We start from the raw sequence: 16,475 nt of genomic DNA, 5'->3' as shown, positions 1-16,475 counted from the left end.
CAGTGACAGTCCTAAACTGGCATTAACTAACTGCTCTCACTGTTTCTGAAACAAAAACACCTACCGCGAACCTGGTTTGAACTGCTGGATGTGTGTTTTAATTAGCACGGTATCTTGGCAGACTATTAAAAGAGGGCACTTGGCTAAATGAAGTGCTCCTCACACCTTCACATCTTCAAGAGACACACACAACCGGAGGGGGAAAAAAAAGATTGATCTGAATATTCATTGTTGGTTAAATATTTACAGTCAGATCTGCGTAGGTTCAAAATGTGATGATTATATTAGCATATTTTTCTCTTTTTTTTTTAAGATAGAGCACCTGAGTTAGTATAGATGTAAAAACACTCCCACACACTTCATTATTTTTCTCACTTGCTGTCTTTGTTTCTGACTCTCTCACTCCACTGTGTGCTCGTCATTATTTGAGTTTGAAGCCATCTTCATACACGGTCAAAGGAATGTGTGTTTATTTTTACCGTTTGAAGCTGTAAAAACTGCCGTGAAGATGAGTGCTTGTGCCTGCAGCTTATTTGTCGCAGTTAATCAGGAATGGATGGATTTAATTTTTTAATTGTACATAAACCCGGAATATTATAAAGACACCGCGATAATTAAAATTATGGTATTTAAAAAGGAATTTAATCAGTTGTTAAAGTGAATCATTTAGCTCCTCCTCCAGGCTTTTCTTATATAGTACTGGGCAAAAATCTTCATCCACCCCCATTTCTTTCATTCTAGTAGTAAAAAAGGCACCAGTGTTGTGATGTGTCAGCACATAACAACTTTACAAATATCCAAACTTAAATGGTATATTTACACACTGTTACCTGCAGCCTGTTGCAAAAGTACATACTTTGTTTACATTTTGTTTAGTTGAACCAATGAAACAGACATGAAATACTATTTTATGACCAACAAGGTGATTCCCAAAGAGCTATTCACCATGTTGTGCAGTGTGTCATTAAAAAAAAAATCGAGGAAACTGGATAAGTGGAGGACAAAAGATGATGTGGCAGGTGTTAAAAACTTATCCTCAGCAGATGAACAGTATCTGAGAGTCGAGAGAGTTGCAGCTGAAACTTTAGTTGATCCAGGTGCTGTTCACTGAAGCCTCGTCGGAAATGGCCTCAGTGGAACAGTGGCTGTCAAGAAGCTTTTCCTAAGGAAAGGAAACAGGAAGAAAAGGCTGAGGTATGCCAAGCTACACTGGACTGAAAATCAGTGCCAATAGGTCTGATGGAGTGAGGAATCCAAATTTGAAGTTTGTGGTTCAAATCGTTGTCAGTTTGTGTGGAGGAGGTCAGGAGAGAGGTACAACAGAGTGTCTGCAGCCATCTGTAAAACATGGTGGAGGGTCTGTCATGGTTTGAGGCTGTACTTCAGCCAGTGGTGTTGGGGATCTTGGCAAAGTTGATGAAATTATGAATGCTGAAAAACACTGTCAGATTTTGATCCGCCATGCAATTCCATCTGGAAAGGATCTGACCGGCATGGCTCAGGGTCCCAAACACAGTGCCCGTGCAAACAACATGATTGAAGAAGTGTGGGATCATCTTGACAGAGAACAGAACAAAAGGTAGCCAACATCCAAAGAAGAGCTTTGAATGTCCTTCGAGAAACCTGGACAACGATTCCTGAAGACTTCTTAAAGAAATTGCAGGAAAGCTTTCTTAAGAAAGTTCAGGCTATGTTGAAGAATTAAAAGGTGATTACACAAAAAATGACTTTCAAGCTTGATAAAATTGTATAACCTGTGCTTTTGCCTTATATACTGTGTTTGCAGATGTGTCAATAAATCGATGCAACTATTTCCTGTTCTACTATCAAAATGTAAAGAGATGACTGGTGACTCTGACTTTTACACAGGGCCGTCTTATTATGTAGATGGATCACATTCAAATTTGTGAAGTTATAATGAAATAACACTTGATTTAAAAGGCTGATTATAAGCATATTTTTAATTTACATGTTTCTTGTAGTCAGTTTGTTACAAGAATGGACCAGTAGTATATATGTATCAGGGCTCTAGACTAACTTTTTGCCATGGGCGTACCGGTACGCCTAACTTTAAAAAGTTAGGCGTAACGGCACAAAAGTTAGGCGCACACAAATTTTATAATAATTTATATAATATAATGTGTTTTTCTGGATACACTGTGCTTTTTCAGCATTCAAAAATTGATGACACCATGTCAGAGCACTGGCTATGAATTTCAGAAGGATCAGGCCTTAACTTAACAGAAAAGTTAGCAATAGTTCTTTTCCTATTACAGCTACATCCACGTCTGTCGTGCCTAGGCTGCTCACTAGGGCTGGGTATCATCACTGATTTCTATAATCCATCCATTTCTTCAGTATTGAATAACAGAAAAAATAGGCTTTCTTGTCCGAGGTCATTTAAGTGAAAAAAGAAAAGAAAAAGACAGCAGCCACAGCGCTGTAAACAACGGTAGACTGGTGGGTAATAAGCGAATGAATAATACAGAAAACAGAGATTGGAGACGGAAGCTGTTCTTGAAGTATAGAGAGAGAGAGCTAGCTGTGCATGAATGTGATTTTAATAGTCGTGGAAGCAAAACAGTAAAATTCATGACGCATTGATCAAATGTGAAGCGCAGTTTGCTGCTTCTTTTGCTGCTGGCTCGGTGAATTTTGGTTGGAGAGAGACAAAACCTGCAGCTCAGAATCAGCGCAAAAAGACGTAATCACAGCGCAGACCGGACGCATCAGAATCGCTAAGCTCCGACAGCGTGTCCGTCTACGGGCCGTCGGGTGAGAAAGCCGAGAAAGACAAAGCTGATTCTGATGCGTCGGTCCGCTCTGTGTTTACGTCTTTGTGTGGAATCCGTGTACCTGCTCTCATTTGCTGTTTGGTTGTTGTTGAAATGGTTTTGTGAGCTTTAATCTGAGAATCTGGCATTTCTGGCAAAACACAGTTATATTTAAAAGTCGATTCAGGATTTAATGAATTGATATCGCTTTATTCAAGCTACTCACCTCCCACTTCCACCTGCACTTTCAACTGGACCACGGCCAATCAGAGAGGTCCCGCCCCTGACTATCTCTGATTGGTTTAGTCCACGATAGGGGCAAAATGTGTGTCTGTTGTTGACCACAGGGAAGGTGCAACCAAAAAATTTTTTTTAGTCGCACCACTGAAAAATTTGGTCGCATTTGCGACCAAATTGGTCGCACTCTAGAGCCCTGTGTATATATATATCGTAATGTAATATTAGACAGCACAGAGGCACTAATCATGGCAGCACAGGAACAAGCTCTGAGCACAAGATCCATAAAGGCTGGGGTCTATCACACCAGACACCATGCACCCCAGGTGAAGACTGTGTAAAGATGTCCCTGAGACAATCCAGCACATAACAGCAGGGTGCAAGATGCTAGCAGGCAAGGCATACATGGAACGCCATAACCAAGTGTCCGGCATAGTATACAGAAACATCTGTGCTGAATATGGCCTGTAAGTCCCGAGGTCAAAATGGGAGACGCCCCCAAGGGTGGTGGAGCTAAGATCCTGTGGGACTTCCAGATACAGACGGACAAAATGGTGGTGGCTAACCAACAGGACATAGTGGTGGTAGACAAACAGAAGAAGACGGCCGTAGTGATCGATGTAGCGGTCCCGAATAAGAGCAACATCAGGAAGAAGGAACACGAGAAGCTCGAGAAATACCAAGGGCTCAGAGAAGAGCTTGAGAGGATGTGGAGGGTGAAGGTGACGGTGGTCCCAGTGGTAATCGGAGCACTAGGTGCGGTGACTCCCAAGGTAGGCGAGTGGCTCCAGCAGATCCCGGGAATAACATCGGAGATCTCTGTCCAGAAGAGCGCAGTCCTGGGAACAGCTAAGCTCCCAGGCCTCTGGTAGAGGACCCGAGCTTGAAGGATTCCCCGCCTGCAAGGGCAAGAGGGGAATTCTTTTTTTTATATATGTGTAAGGGATGGATATAGCCATCCACTGCAACATCATCATTGGTTTCTGGACTTTTCTGGCTTTTAAAGCCTTTAAAGAAGTTGCTGCTAGGGAGCAGTAGGCGAAAAAACGTGAATCATCTTGTGAGAGTGTTTCTGCATTCTGTGCAGAAATTTCGATGAGAAGGGTTTAACCATTGAACTCTGACGGCTGACATCATACAAGCTCAGCATTCATCACCTGAATAAAGCAGCTACTGAGGAATATCAACCCCTTGCGAATGAGAGAGCAGCCAAAATAGTGTCTTCTTTATCTTGGGGGTTATCAGTAGGGATGGGTATCGTTTAGGTTTTATCCGATACCGGTGCCAAATCGGTACTTTTGAAAGGGTGCCGGTGCTTAAACGGTGCTCAAACCGGTGCTTAAAGAATGGAGAACACAAAATTGGTCCAAAAACCTCTCATGTTTAGCTGTTTTTTTGTAAAAAGATAACAATGTTAGCCTTTTCTGCAGCTATGGGGCATATATGGTATCACTCTTGGCTGGAAGCAGTGCTTAAACAATGGAAAAAACACAAACTTTGTCCAAAAACCTCTCATGTTTAACTGTTTTCCACTTTTTATTTGGTCATTTTAGCCTTTTTGGCCAGGGTGAAGGGAGTATCTGCCATCAAACAAGAGGACAGCTGCATGTAACTACTACGGTGTTTGGTAGTTCACCTTGCATGCATTAATGTAATAACGTGGTGAGCCTACTCAACGTAAATTACACACGAACAGCATTAAGCTACTCACGCAGAGAAGAACGGCTGCTGCTGCATCATCATCCATCATCATTTCTGCTACACTGGCAGGGCTAGGGGCCAGGACTCTCCTCTTCGGGTTTTTGGGGGATGTTGCTAACTCCGGGTCCGATAACAGGCACCACACCCGCAGTAGATGTGCTCGGTGTGAGGTCTCACAGCAAGCTATCAAATACGGTGCATTTCTCAGCTTTTAAAAAAAACCAAAAAAACCCCACTATGCGTCGCCAGGTGTTTCATCGGATTTGAGGTGTTACCTCCTTTGACAGTATCCCAGTATCAGCTTAAAGCACTTGTTGCTGCTGAGTTTGCATATTTTGCTGTGAAGTACAGTCAGACTTTTGACCGCTTCGCCTTGGGCATTTTTAATCTGTAGCTCTGCTCTAAAAGAACGTACGTACCTGGACCCGCCTACTATCCTCGGAAACGTAAAATGATTGGCTAGAATCTAAAGTGTATCACAGCTCAGGAAAAAAAGCACCGAAATAAAGCACCGAAATGTGCGCTGCTTTTCGGTCTGGTTACTACCGTTTATGTCAGAACCGGTGCCATCATGGCACCGGATACCGGTACCCATCCCTAGTTATCAGTGCTGCCACTGCTGTAATTATACAAAGTAAACATGATATATCATTTCTTTTAATTGTTTTTTGTTTTTCTTATGTTGTCACACACTGAATAACACAGCTGACACTCGGGGGAAGTGCTCGTCAAGTCTAGCTGTGCAGTCCCAGTGGGCTTATAACACCATAGTTCCAATTTGGTAAAATACCCACACAAACAGATTTATTCTTTCAGTCACCTTTTATGTTTAGTTGGTCTCTGTCTCTCTCTTATTCTGTGCTTAAGTGAACAACAAAAAAAAAGAGACACATATATGTGTTGTCTCAGCGGTACTGTTAAGTAATGTCCAAAAATTGCTGGAGGTCCACTGTCTTTGTGTCTTTAAATGGCAGCTGCTGTGTTCATTTCTCTTTTTATTATTCCTGGATTCTGCTGGAGTAGTTTTGTATAATTTACACTTCAAAGTAGTCCTTATTTATTTTTCATTGAGGAGTTCATCCTGTGTGAAACAATCATCTTTACCTCCCCCTTGACTGTCTACCTCCCACAAACAGAAGGTTTATGTCAGGATCCTGGGTCATTCGACCCAGCGCTCTTAGTTTTCCTGTGTTCCTGTTTCATGTCAAGTTCATTTGTTATTCTTGGAGTTAATTTATCGGTCCTAAGTTGCTTAGTTTATTGAGCTTCCCCTGCTTGTGTTACATTACATGTTTTCCCAGCCCGTCATGTCTGTGCTCTCCCTCGTGCTTCTCTGTGCTTTTCTGTCCACCTCTGGTCTGTGTCTCTGTGTATTTCCTGTTTACTTTGAAGGTCCATGTCTTATGTGAATGTGTCCTGCTTTGCTTCCTTGTTTCGCCAGCTGTGCCCTCCTGTGTCTCATTCCCCTCGTTACTTCCCAGTGTATTTAAACCCTGTGTTTCTCTGACTCAGTATTGCGTCGTCCCTCATGCTGTGTGGATCTCCCTGTGTGTTAATTTGTTATTTCCCAGTTTAGTTTAGTTTGCGTTGTATACTCGTTTTCCGTGCCAGCAATTAAAGCTGTGGTTTTGAGTTCATCCCTTGTGTCTGAGTCCTGCATTTTGGGTCCAACTCCTGCCTGCCACACAGTGCTTCATGACAGAACGACGCGACCAGACATGGACTCAGCAGGCTCCGCCCGGGAAATTGATTTGGCCTGCATCCAAGGTCTGATAGAGCAGATTTCCCACACTGATGATGTCCGTGCCGTGACAGTAGGAATCAAAGCCATTGAAGCCATCCTCGAGAGGAACGCCCACTTTGGTCAACTCGGAGGATTTATGGACTCAATAAACATGGTGCGCGAGGCCCGGGAGGTACTGCAAGCCCGAGAGTTAGCCATTCTCGCCCGCTCCCGGTATTCAGCGCCGAAGCCACCACCGCTGCAGCAGCAGATGGAGCTCTCTGCAATGCAGCAGCGGCCATTAAAGCGCAAGGGGGTTTCCACGCCACTGTCGCGGAATTCTTCACCATCCACGTCCAGCTCTGACCACCGCTCACCTGCCTCTTTTCTCACAGCAATATGGTCAGAGGAGGAGTCAGATTCTACCTCTCTGCCATTACCGGCAACCACCACTATCTCCACTCCCATTTCCAGGGGGAAGCAGCAGCAGCGCAGGCAGCGAAAATTGCCACGGACGGAACCCAGGACTTCACCAGAGCAAACGCCTTAGGTGAGTGTAAGTGATACTGAACAGTTTACTGGGTCTGAAGGCCCAAGGTCTGATTATGTTATGGCTGAGAAGAAAAAGACTGTTTCCTTTGAAACCAAAATTTCCCATTTGGGTGATCTAAAAGACTGTTCTCCTCATGCTCCTCCCGCCATAACAATGCAAAGAACTGCGGTAAGCTCACTTAGCAGCTCCGTCTCCTGTGTCCCCGCTAGCTCCGTCTCCTGTGTCCCCGCTAGCTCCGTCTCCTGTGTCCCCGCTAGCTCCATCTCCTGTGTCCCCGCTAGCACAGTCGTTATCTCCACCACAAGCTCCATTTTCACCTCTACCATCACTTCAGTCATCCGTTCGGTCTTCCATTCAATCGCCCTTAGCTCCATCATCCACACTACCACTTGCTTCTCTTCCACCACAACCATCACTACACTCAGCCATTCAGGCTGCTACTCAGTCAGTCATTCAACCTATAGCCCTGCCATTAATGCACTCTGTAGCTGAGCCATTAACCGCCCGGCCCGCAGCCAATTCAGCCACTCCTCCACCCGTTACACCTCCACATCGTCACTGCTGCCCGCAGCACAGCCCTTAACCCCGCTACCCATAACTCCGTCTTCAGTGTCCCCTCTCCCTGTAGCTCAGCCATTGGTTCTGTCATCAGCAGCTATGTTTGCACCAGAACCATTAGCTCAGTCTCCTGTGCAGTCACCTCTAGTTCAGTTTCCTGTGCAGTCATCTACTCCACCACCTACTCCACTCTCACCACAATCGTTACTACAGCCATCAGTTCAGTCCCCTGTGCCAGTTCAGACTTCAGTTCAGTCCCTTGTAGTACTTCAGTTCCCTGGTCAGCTACACACTCACCCACCTAGTCAGCCTAATGTTCAGTCAGGGGTCCCGACACCCTCTGGCCCTGCATCTGCTCCTGCTGGAGGCTCGAGTGAGTAGATCAAGCACTCTGCGGCTCCCGCGCCGCCATCTACCTTGTCCGCTGGGGGTTCTGGTGAGCCCGACCAGCCCTTCCTCATGTCTGCTGGAGGGTCCGAATGGCCCGTTCAGCCGTCACCTGCAGTGTCACCATCCGCAGCTGTTTCGGCTTCGCCTGGTCCGGCCTCTGCTTCGGCGTCGCCTGGTCCGGCCTCTGCTTCTGGTCCTGCGGTTGTTACACCGCCGTCCAAGGTACGTCCAGCACCTCAGCATCACGGCCACTTTCTGGGCCTCTAGACGTCATTGCCGTCGTTGCCGTCCGCATGGTCGGCCCCCTGAACTGTTTCCACGTCGCCGCCGTTGCCGTCCGCATGGTCGGCCTCCGGAACCAAACTGTTTTGGACTCTCGTGTTGCCATCCTCTGGGTTGGTCCCCTGGATTATTGATGAACTGCTCCCTGTGCGCCAGTGTTTTGTGCACATTTTGTTTTACAATCTTTGTGTTCCTGTTTGTTGCTCCGTTCCGGTGTATTGTCCTGCTCCCACAATGCCTGGTTATTGTTGAGTTTTTGTTCCTGTTTTGATTTTTCCAGATTTTTTCCCCATGTCTCCAATCATGTCCCCCCCCGTAACTTCACTGGAACTCGAACGATGTTTTTCCACTTGTGTCTTTTCCAGTCTGAGATTCGTGTCTGCTCAAGAGTCTGGCTTGACTTGATTGTGACCCCCTGTGTCTCATCATATAGTCCTGTCCTCCCCTTTCGTCATGTCTTTGTGCCTGTTTTGGGGCCTGTTTCTAGGCCTTAACTCCAGAGTTTTGACGCCCTAAACCAGAAGAGTATATGGAGCTGGATCAGTTTTTACCAAAAAAAAAAAAGAAAAGAAAAATCCAGAGTATCCTGAGTCAGATTAAATCCAAAAGTGAAATCTTTCAAAGCTGGGCCAGGCCCCCGCCTCCGATACAATTTTAATGCAAATCCATTCATAACCTTTGGAGTAATTCAAAAAACAAACTGAAGTAATCACATAACCTTCTTACTTGTCAGTAAACATTATAATGAATGCAAATGTTGCCTAATGTCTGCTTGATCTGTAAAAGCATGCAACTGCTTATTACATGTATGGAATTTATAAAATGATGTTATGTAATTGTTCCACTGCCATCAAACACCAGTTACCAGTAAAGGCTGTTTATACCGGTGCAAAGGAGTCTTAAGAAATTCATTCATTTAGTTTAACAAAAATAAGAGAAAAATAATATTTCAGGTCATTGCAGGTTGATTCTGAATTAATGATAGATTATCAGATTATTTTGCAGCTGAATGTCTATTAAGCTAACAGCTGCAGCATTATTTTTTGTGGTTCCAACCACTGCTGTATTTCTCGTGCTGTCCAAGATGAATTAATTCCTGTGAGACTGGCCTGGTGAAGCATTAATTTAATATCGACTGCTGCTTTGTCTCTGTTCGCCAATATCTTTCCGTAGGAATCCATAACTCCTGATATTAAAAAAGTAATAAGACAGAGAGAGACATAGGAGTGGAGGCAGAATAAGAGATGGGGGAAGATGAGGTGTCACGTAATGGGTCACGCTCATTACCAGCACCAGCTGCTGTTTGACTGTCTGTAACAGCGATTGTTTGTAGTGGTTGAATGTTGAAATCTGCTTTGAACCAGTATTTAAGAAAAAAAATATTCTGTTTTTTTTAGGTGTAAAATATGATCATTTTGGAGGCATTCAGAAAATATACAAATATCTACCTTAGAACTCCTTAGCTTTGGATATTAAAATATATTATGTGAATACTGTAAGTTATAAGTCTTGTGTGCTTTTTCTTATTTTCTAAAAGCTTCCCTTTAGTCATGACTGTTTTGTTCACATCTACTAGAGGGATCAATAACTCTTGATGTTAAAAGCTCCAGAACCAGTGAAAAGGTGAACCTTGAGTTGAGATTCTTCTGTCAATGACAGTGAAGTCTAGATTAAAATATTAAGCTCAAATTGAGAGACAGTATGGATGAGGTACCTAAAATACAGCTAAGCACTTACAGCTGCTGACGAAGACCATGTGATGCAAGCAAAGGATCCAAAGGAAAACAGTAAGAAGACCTTCAAGGCTGGTTTGTTAATGGCAAGTGAAGAGTGATAAGCTGTCAGGCTGAAGTTAACAAAATAATCTTAACTCAAGGTCCTTTTACTGGTCTATTTCGCTTGGTCCTCATCATGACTTAAGTACTTATTTAGCTAGTACTTCTGGATTATGGGTAATAGCTTGCTTGCAAACCAGCAGTTAAAATAAAATTGGATCAACTGCAGTCCACTTGTTATTCTGAAGCTTTTCACTGTATTTTCATCAGTAGCTGGATTTGTTCAGTAATGCACAACAAATCGATGTAGACCAGTGACTCCCAAGTCCCTCATTAGAAAGGGCTTCCTAGTGGAAAGTCAATATGGTGAAAATATTTAATGTGTTACATAAAAGCTAAAAACAATTTTGCGGGTGATCTTGTCCATAGCATCACATTGCTTCAGTTCCAAACTGGGGCCATCTTAACCTCCATTCACATTGAGCAATGCAATGAAACAACCCAGGTCCAAACCAAAAAAAGCTCTTAATGGAGCTGTGGAAAATGTGAAAGGAAAAAAAATCTAAATGTTTTTTCATAAGCAGTGAATTAGGGGGAATGATTCATCAGTTGAACACGCTGTACCTTTCCGTATCATTCATCTGCTCACAAATGTTGTATTTTGCAGGCAGGACAGGCCACGCTGAGGTGGTCAGAGTTGTCTTCCAACCAGAGCAGATCAGCTTTGCCAGTCTCCTCAAAGTCTTCTGGGAAAGCCACAACCCAACTCAAGGTACATCATTCACCAACAAACTCATTACTTTGGCCCCAAAGGAAAACACTGAGTTTTTTTTTTTTTTTTTTTAAAAACTGATAAACAGAATGAAAAAGTGGCTAATGCAGTGAATACTGAAAAGTGTAATTTTTCTTCTTACCTTTTCCCCATTATGCTTCATTTTCTTCTGATTTTCACCAGGAAATTCTATTAACCCGCACTAACAGTAATATCAGTTTGTAATACATTCAAGATTTTATTAAACTGAGTGAGAACAGGAAGCATCATCTATCATCGTATGTATCTTAGAATACCATTAGGGAACTATTATGAGGATAAAACTGATGAGAAAAAAAGAAAGAAAAGTGTTTGGTTTAAAGATGGCAACAGAAAAAAAACAGCTAATAAAGCCTTTTGAAACAAAAGCATGTTTTAGGCTCATTGTTTCAAAATTACAGACTCAGTTTTTTCAGGCTGGCTCAACTGTTAGCTGCTATTTGCCAACTTCTTAAAGCTTAGTTTTAATGTTATTTTTTAACTTGTTACATTGCATTACATTACTTCTAGTATAAATAATATATTACATTTTCAGCTACCTCCTGAGAAATGTAACAGAGTACATTTGCATTACCAGAAATTATCCACCCTTTTGCATTTAGCTGGTTTAACCTACTTTACATTCACCTCCGAGTAAGTGTAAAGTAGGAATACCGTATTTCCTGGACTACAAAGCGCACCTGAATATTAGCCGCACAAGCTAAAATCAGGGGAAAATCCTGTTTTGTACATACAACAGCGGAACAAACAAAACAAATCGTCTTACGATATCACAAAAATTATGGACAATCCATAGAAAAGCCGCACCTGACTAAAAGCTGCAGGGTTCAAAGCTTGTGCAAAAAGTAGCGGCTTATAGCCCGACAATTACGGTGCTAGTTTATTTCATAAAGTCTTTCTCCTCATCTCCAGTGTCAGTGTCATCTTCAAAATGTCTGTTTCCAATTAAAGATCATCCACATGTTTAATTTGACAAAGATTTTACACCAGATGCCCTTCCCATTTAACCGAACTTGGGACTTCGTTTTCACTATAGAGACAGCAACCAATCACTCACAATGAAACCTAACTAAGCTTACATGAGCAAATAACATGACACAGGCTCACTGCCACGTGCTAATCTTTTCATGTAGTAAAGTATGATTACTCACTTCAGTGATTGGCTTCTCCTTCTTTCTGATGGTGAACTGCAGAAGCAGCTATTTCTGGTTCTGGTTACCTTTGTGGTAGTGCAGTGGTTAGCACTGTTGCCTCACTGCAAGAAGGGCCTGGTTTCGAATCCAGCATTGGGCCGGTTTGCATGTTCTCTCTGTGAATTCCCTGGGTACTCTATCTTCCTCACAGTCCCGAGAAATATAGTTTGTAGAGTTAGATTAATTGGTGATTTTGTGTGTTAGCCCGGAGACAGACTGGCAACCGGTCCAGGGTGTATCCCACTGCTTGCCCTGTGGCAGCTGGGATAGATCCCAACCCCCCACCCGTGACACTGACTTGGCTAAGAGAAAGAAAGTGATTGGCTGACGCTTGAACTTTTCTTGACTTTTCAGTGCAAGCAAAGCAAATCAATAGAACCACTTCAGTTCTGCAACAAATGACATCACCCTGCACTACCGAACAAAAGAATCAGGGCACACATCTTAATCTTTGAATTCAGCTGTTTTTGGTCCCATTTCCACACGTGTATAAAATCAAGAGCCTAACCGTGTAGTCTGCCCTTACAAACATTTGTGGAATATTGGGTTGTGTGTGGTACTGTAATAGGATGCCACAGCTGCACCAAGCCAGTTCAGGATATTTCTTCCCTCCTAGATATTCCACTATCAACTGAAAATGAAAGCGTCTAGGACCCACCAGCTGGGTCATCGAGTGCTAAGGTTCATAGTGTGTAAAAGTCGACAATGCTTTGCTGACTGCGGTAACTCCGCTAACTCTGGCGTTAACATTGTAATGGAAATCTGGGGAGGGAGGAGCAGCTAGCAGGTCTAGCGGGTGTGCAGTCTGGAAGTTAACCAGATAACTTAGTGGCTAGTCAGGTAGGTAGACCACTAATCCATAGCTGTCGACTCTACGGTCATACAGGTCCTGGAGTCGGTTAGTCCATTACAACAACAGTGAAGAGATGAATGTGATTGGCTGTCGGTAATGCTACGGGCCATGCACAACTCTAGGGGTCTCCCCTCCTACTATAATAAAGGGAAGTTCCCTAGTGGTGCTATGTTGTAATTACGGTTGTTACAACATCAGCAGAAAATCGTGCACCATGAGTTTCGTGGCATGTATTCCATGTAGGGATGGGTATTGATAAGATTTTCACGATTCCGATTCTGTTTAACGATTCGATTCTTTATCGATTCTCTTATCGATTCTTTTTTAAAAAGGAGAACACTAAGGTCAATTAGCTTAGAACTTTGTTTTATATCTTCTCTTTGAACAAGATAGAAACTTAGGAGTAACATGGCCTTACAAACCCAGCAGTGAGATCTTAAGAGATCCACAGCCCACGGCTCTTCAAAAATTGTGAATGTAAAATAATAAAATAAATATTCTTCTGTAGCAATAACAAATCGGGGGCATCTGCTGTGGCAAATGGGTGCAAGCCTTTTACCACAAACTTAGTCACTGCTCGGTGACATTCGTCTATCCTGGCCTGAAAGGAGACGCTACGGTAGACTGCAGCGAGAACTGCCAGCATCTGAGCCAGCCAGACTCTGTCTCTCTCATCATGGTCACCTAAATGCATAGTAATGGCAGGTTTTGTAATAAGGCAGATCGCGCTAACATAATATGCACTGTTAGTTGGTTATTTACCTGCCGCATTAACGGGAGAGGACGTGCAGACGTTACCGCTGCTGCTGGGTTGAGATTCACGAGTCCAGAGCGGAATTAAAAACACGACATTCATTTAAGGTTATCGTGTGTTTTGTGAGCAAATGTTTTTGCATATTCGTAGTGTTTCCTCCCTTAAAGGAAATATCTACTTTGCAAGTATTGCAAGTCGCCCTGTTGTCATCCGTTCTCGTAAAGTATAACCAAACTTTTGAGCGTTTGAGCCGCTTAGGCGCCGTGTTCCCTGCCAGGTAAATGACGCTCCGCAACGTGGTGACATCATTCGGGGCGACTGGAATCGATAAGGGAATCGTTTGCAAAAATGGCAAACAATTCCAAGGAATTGAAACAGTGGGAACCGGTTCTCAACAAGAACCGGGTTTCGATACCCATCCCTAATTCCATGGCCCTGCAACTCCTTTAGATATAATGTGTAGCAAGCTAAGTGCTTTTGTCCTCTCTTTTTATCACCCCACCACAAAATAGTGTAAATTCTTCCCACAGTATCAAAAAAAATTACAGTTTTCAGAAACAGGTTTTCATTCATTCACATATAGGATAAATGTTATTTTATCTAACATACATTACAACAAAAAGATATTATAATATGTCAACATACTGAAAAGTAATGAAGCATGTAAAAGGTCATATTTCTGTAATGATCCTCATCTTATTGAGAGAAAAATGGGAGCTGCTGCAGCTGGTGTTTTTCCATGCTTGCTTTATGTGGTCCTCAGTGTTGCTGTTTATAGAGACACAGCAGTCTCCTTGATAATCTAACATCCCTCTTGTTTTTTTTGTTATGATCATCACATTTAATTATTTACTATTAACTTTATCCTGTCGTTTTGGCAGAAGGGTCTAAATGTTAAAATAACTCATGTAAATGCACTTTAGGAGTCACATTTCCATGTATACAGGCTTGTTCCTTTATATTTCTGTAACTCTATAATTTCTATAATATGTTTTTAAATGCATCTGTTATCTTTGTACTGGCTGCAACTGTGAGTCACGTCTAAATAAACGAGACCCTTCAGAGCCACAGGGTCCTGAAAAAGCTGCTCCAGCATTAGTTTGAATTAGTTTGAAACATGTCATTTTTTGTCTGCTGCTGCTTTGAATGAGAGGCATAACATGTTTAGGCAATCCCTTCACATAAAACTTCCCGATAAACACATTTAATGTACTGATTTAGATTTGTTATGCATGCCAATGTCAGCAGCGCAGGTGCAGGTAAAGCTGATGATATTTGCTGTCAGTAGGTGGATGAAATATCTTCAGTCACATTGGAACATAAATGTCTGCACCTGCGTGTGCGTCACAGATTGACCCACACACATTGCCATCATTAGAAACCTTTGAGTTAACCAGACGCGGTTGTCGACAGGCTGACAAGATGACAGTTAAATGATGAAAGGATGCACGGCGAGATGATCAAATCAGTCAAAAACAGCATTCAGTTCCACCAAGACAGACAAGTCATATTTTTGGAAATGTTGTCAGCTGTTGTTTTCAGATGATGTGACGTTCCCTCTGCCAAGAACTGAGGACAACGGCACCTCGCATCAGCTGAAATCGTCAAATCTTGATTTTTGTATTTATTTTTTTGGTCTGTTTTTTTTTGCGTGTCTGTTTTTGTGCAGGGATGCGTCAGGGGAACGATATTGGGACGACATACCGCTCTGCCATCTACACCTACACAAAGCAGCAGCTTGAGGAAGCTCTGGCCTCCAAAGAGCAATACCAGAAGGTACACGAATATATCTGTCATTTGTTTTTATGACTGGGTGATTTTAAATGCCTTGTTTTTGTCTCTTTGCCTTTAAACATCATATGCTGATTTCAGAAGCCTTTATTCTGGATTTGAAAAAAACCCAAATATGCTAAATGATGAAAAAGGCTGCACGGAGAGACATCCCATAAATATGGGATAGATAGTGACTAGAGGCCCGTTTCCCAATATGTAAAGTGAAACAACAGACTTTATTTCAAGCATATCTGGAACTAAAAGTAAAAGTCTTAAATGGTCTTATGGTCAGCAGGTGGTGACTCCTCTGGTTGTCTATATAAAAACTACTCTACTTCTCATGCCCACAATGCTCAAGTCTCAAGTCTCTGTTAGCTTGTTCTCCTTCCATGTGCTTCCATGGAAAGCCAAAGGCAGACAGAGCAGATCAATGGCAGATCAATGGCTATATATAACACTGATTATGTCAGAATGTTTGTTGAAGTGGGTTGCAAAGAGGATTGCAGATGCATAATAACTATAGTAACAGCTTAAGCAACATGGTATAGGTGAGATTTGATAACTGGATGTGTAGAAGCATCTCATCAGCCATGAGTTGTCAGCTGCTGTGTGCTTGCACTGAAATGAGCTGATCTGCCGGGATTGTGGCTGAGATCAACACAAACTAGTCAGATTAACCATTTGTATTCGTATTCCTGCACAGATATGAAGAAACAGAAACATTTCAATTTTTTATGCATTCATTAAAAGAAACCCTCCAGCATATGATGTAAAGCCAGTAAAGCCCTGCATCCATGTAAGCGCACCCTTTGTCTCCTCATCCTCCATTTGGATTCTTTTTTCTTCCTCCTTGTTACTAACTTCCATTTACCAGCATCCCCCTCTGCTTCTCAGCCCTCTTTCTTGCCGTCTGTATCAGAGACTTTTGACTACAGTGTGTGAATACTGAAACATAATGGACCTGTCGGTGTGTACATGCAGCATTCTCCATATATTTCCATATGCTTTTAAAGTCTGCACACACAGAAGATGTTCACACGCTGCCTCTCTCAAACGCTCCTGCTGAGGCTTCTCCACCACCATCCCACCAAAGGGCTT

General features: G+C 42.8%; 1 protein-coding gene across 2 annotated transcripts in view; it reads left to right on the top strand.

Moving 5' to 3' along the window:
- Nucleotides 1-16,475, top strand: part of msraa (methionine sulfoxide reductase Aa) — a 60,139-nt gene that overhangs the window by 27,562 nt on the left and 16,102 nt on the right. For both annotated transcript variants that reach the window (XM_026194169.2, XM_026194168.2), the window contains exons 4-5: nt 10,661-10,765; nt 15,274-15,380. In XM_026194169.2, coding sequence (XP_026049954.1) covers nt 10,661-10,765; nt 15,274-15,380 — 212 coding nt within the window. The remainder of the gene's footprint in view (nt 1-10,660; nt 10,766-15,273; nt 15,381-16,475) is intronic.

Source organism: Astatotilapia calliptera, chromosome 15 (assembly GCF_964374335.1).
Source record: "Astatotilapia calliptera chromosome 15, fAstCal68.1, whole genome shotgun sequence".
NCBI lineage: Eukaryota > Metazoa > Chordata > Actinopteri > Cichliformes > Cichlidae > Astatotilapia > Astatotilapia calliptera.
Note: the sequence above shows the minus strand (reverse complement) of the source record. Positions and strands in the feature narration are given on the sequence as shown.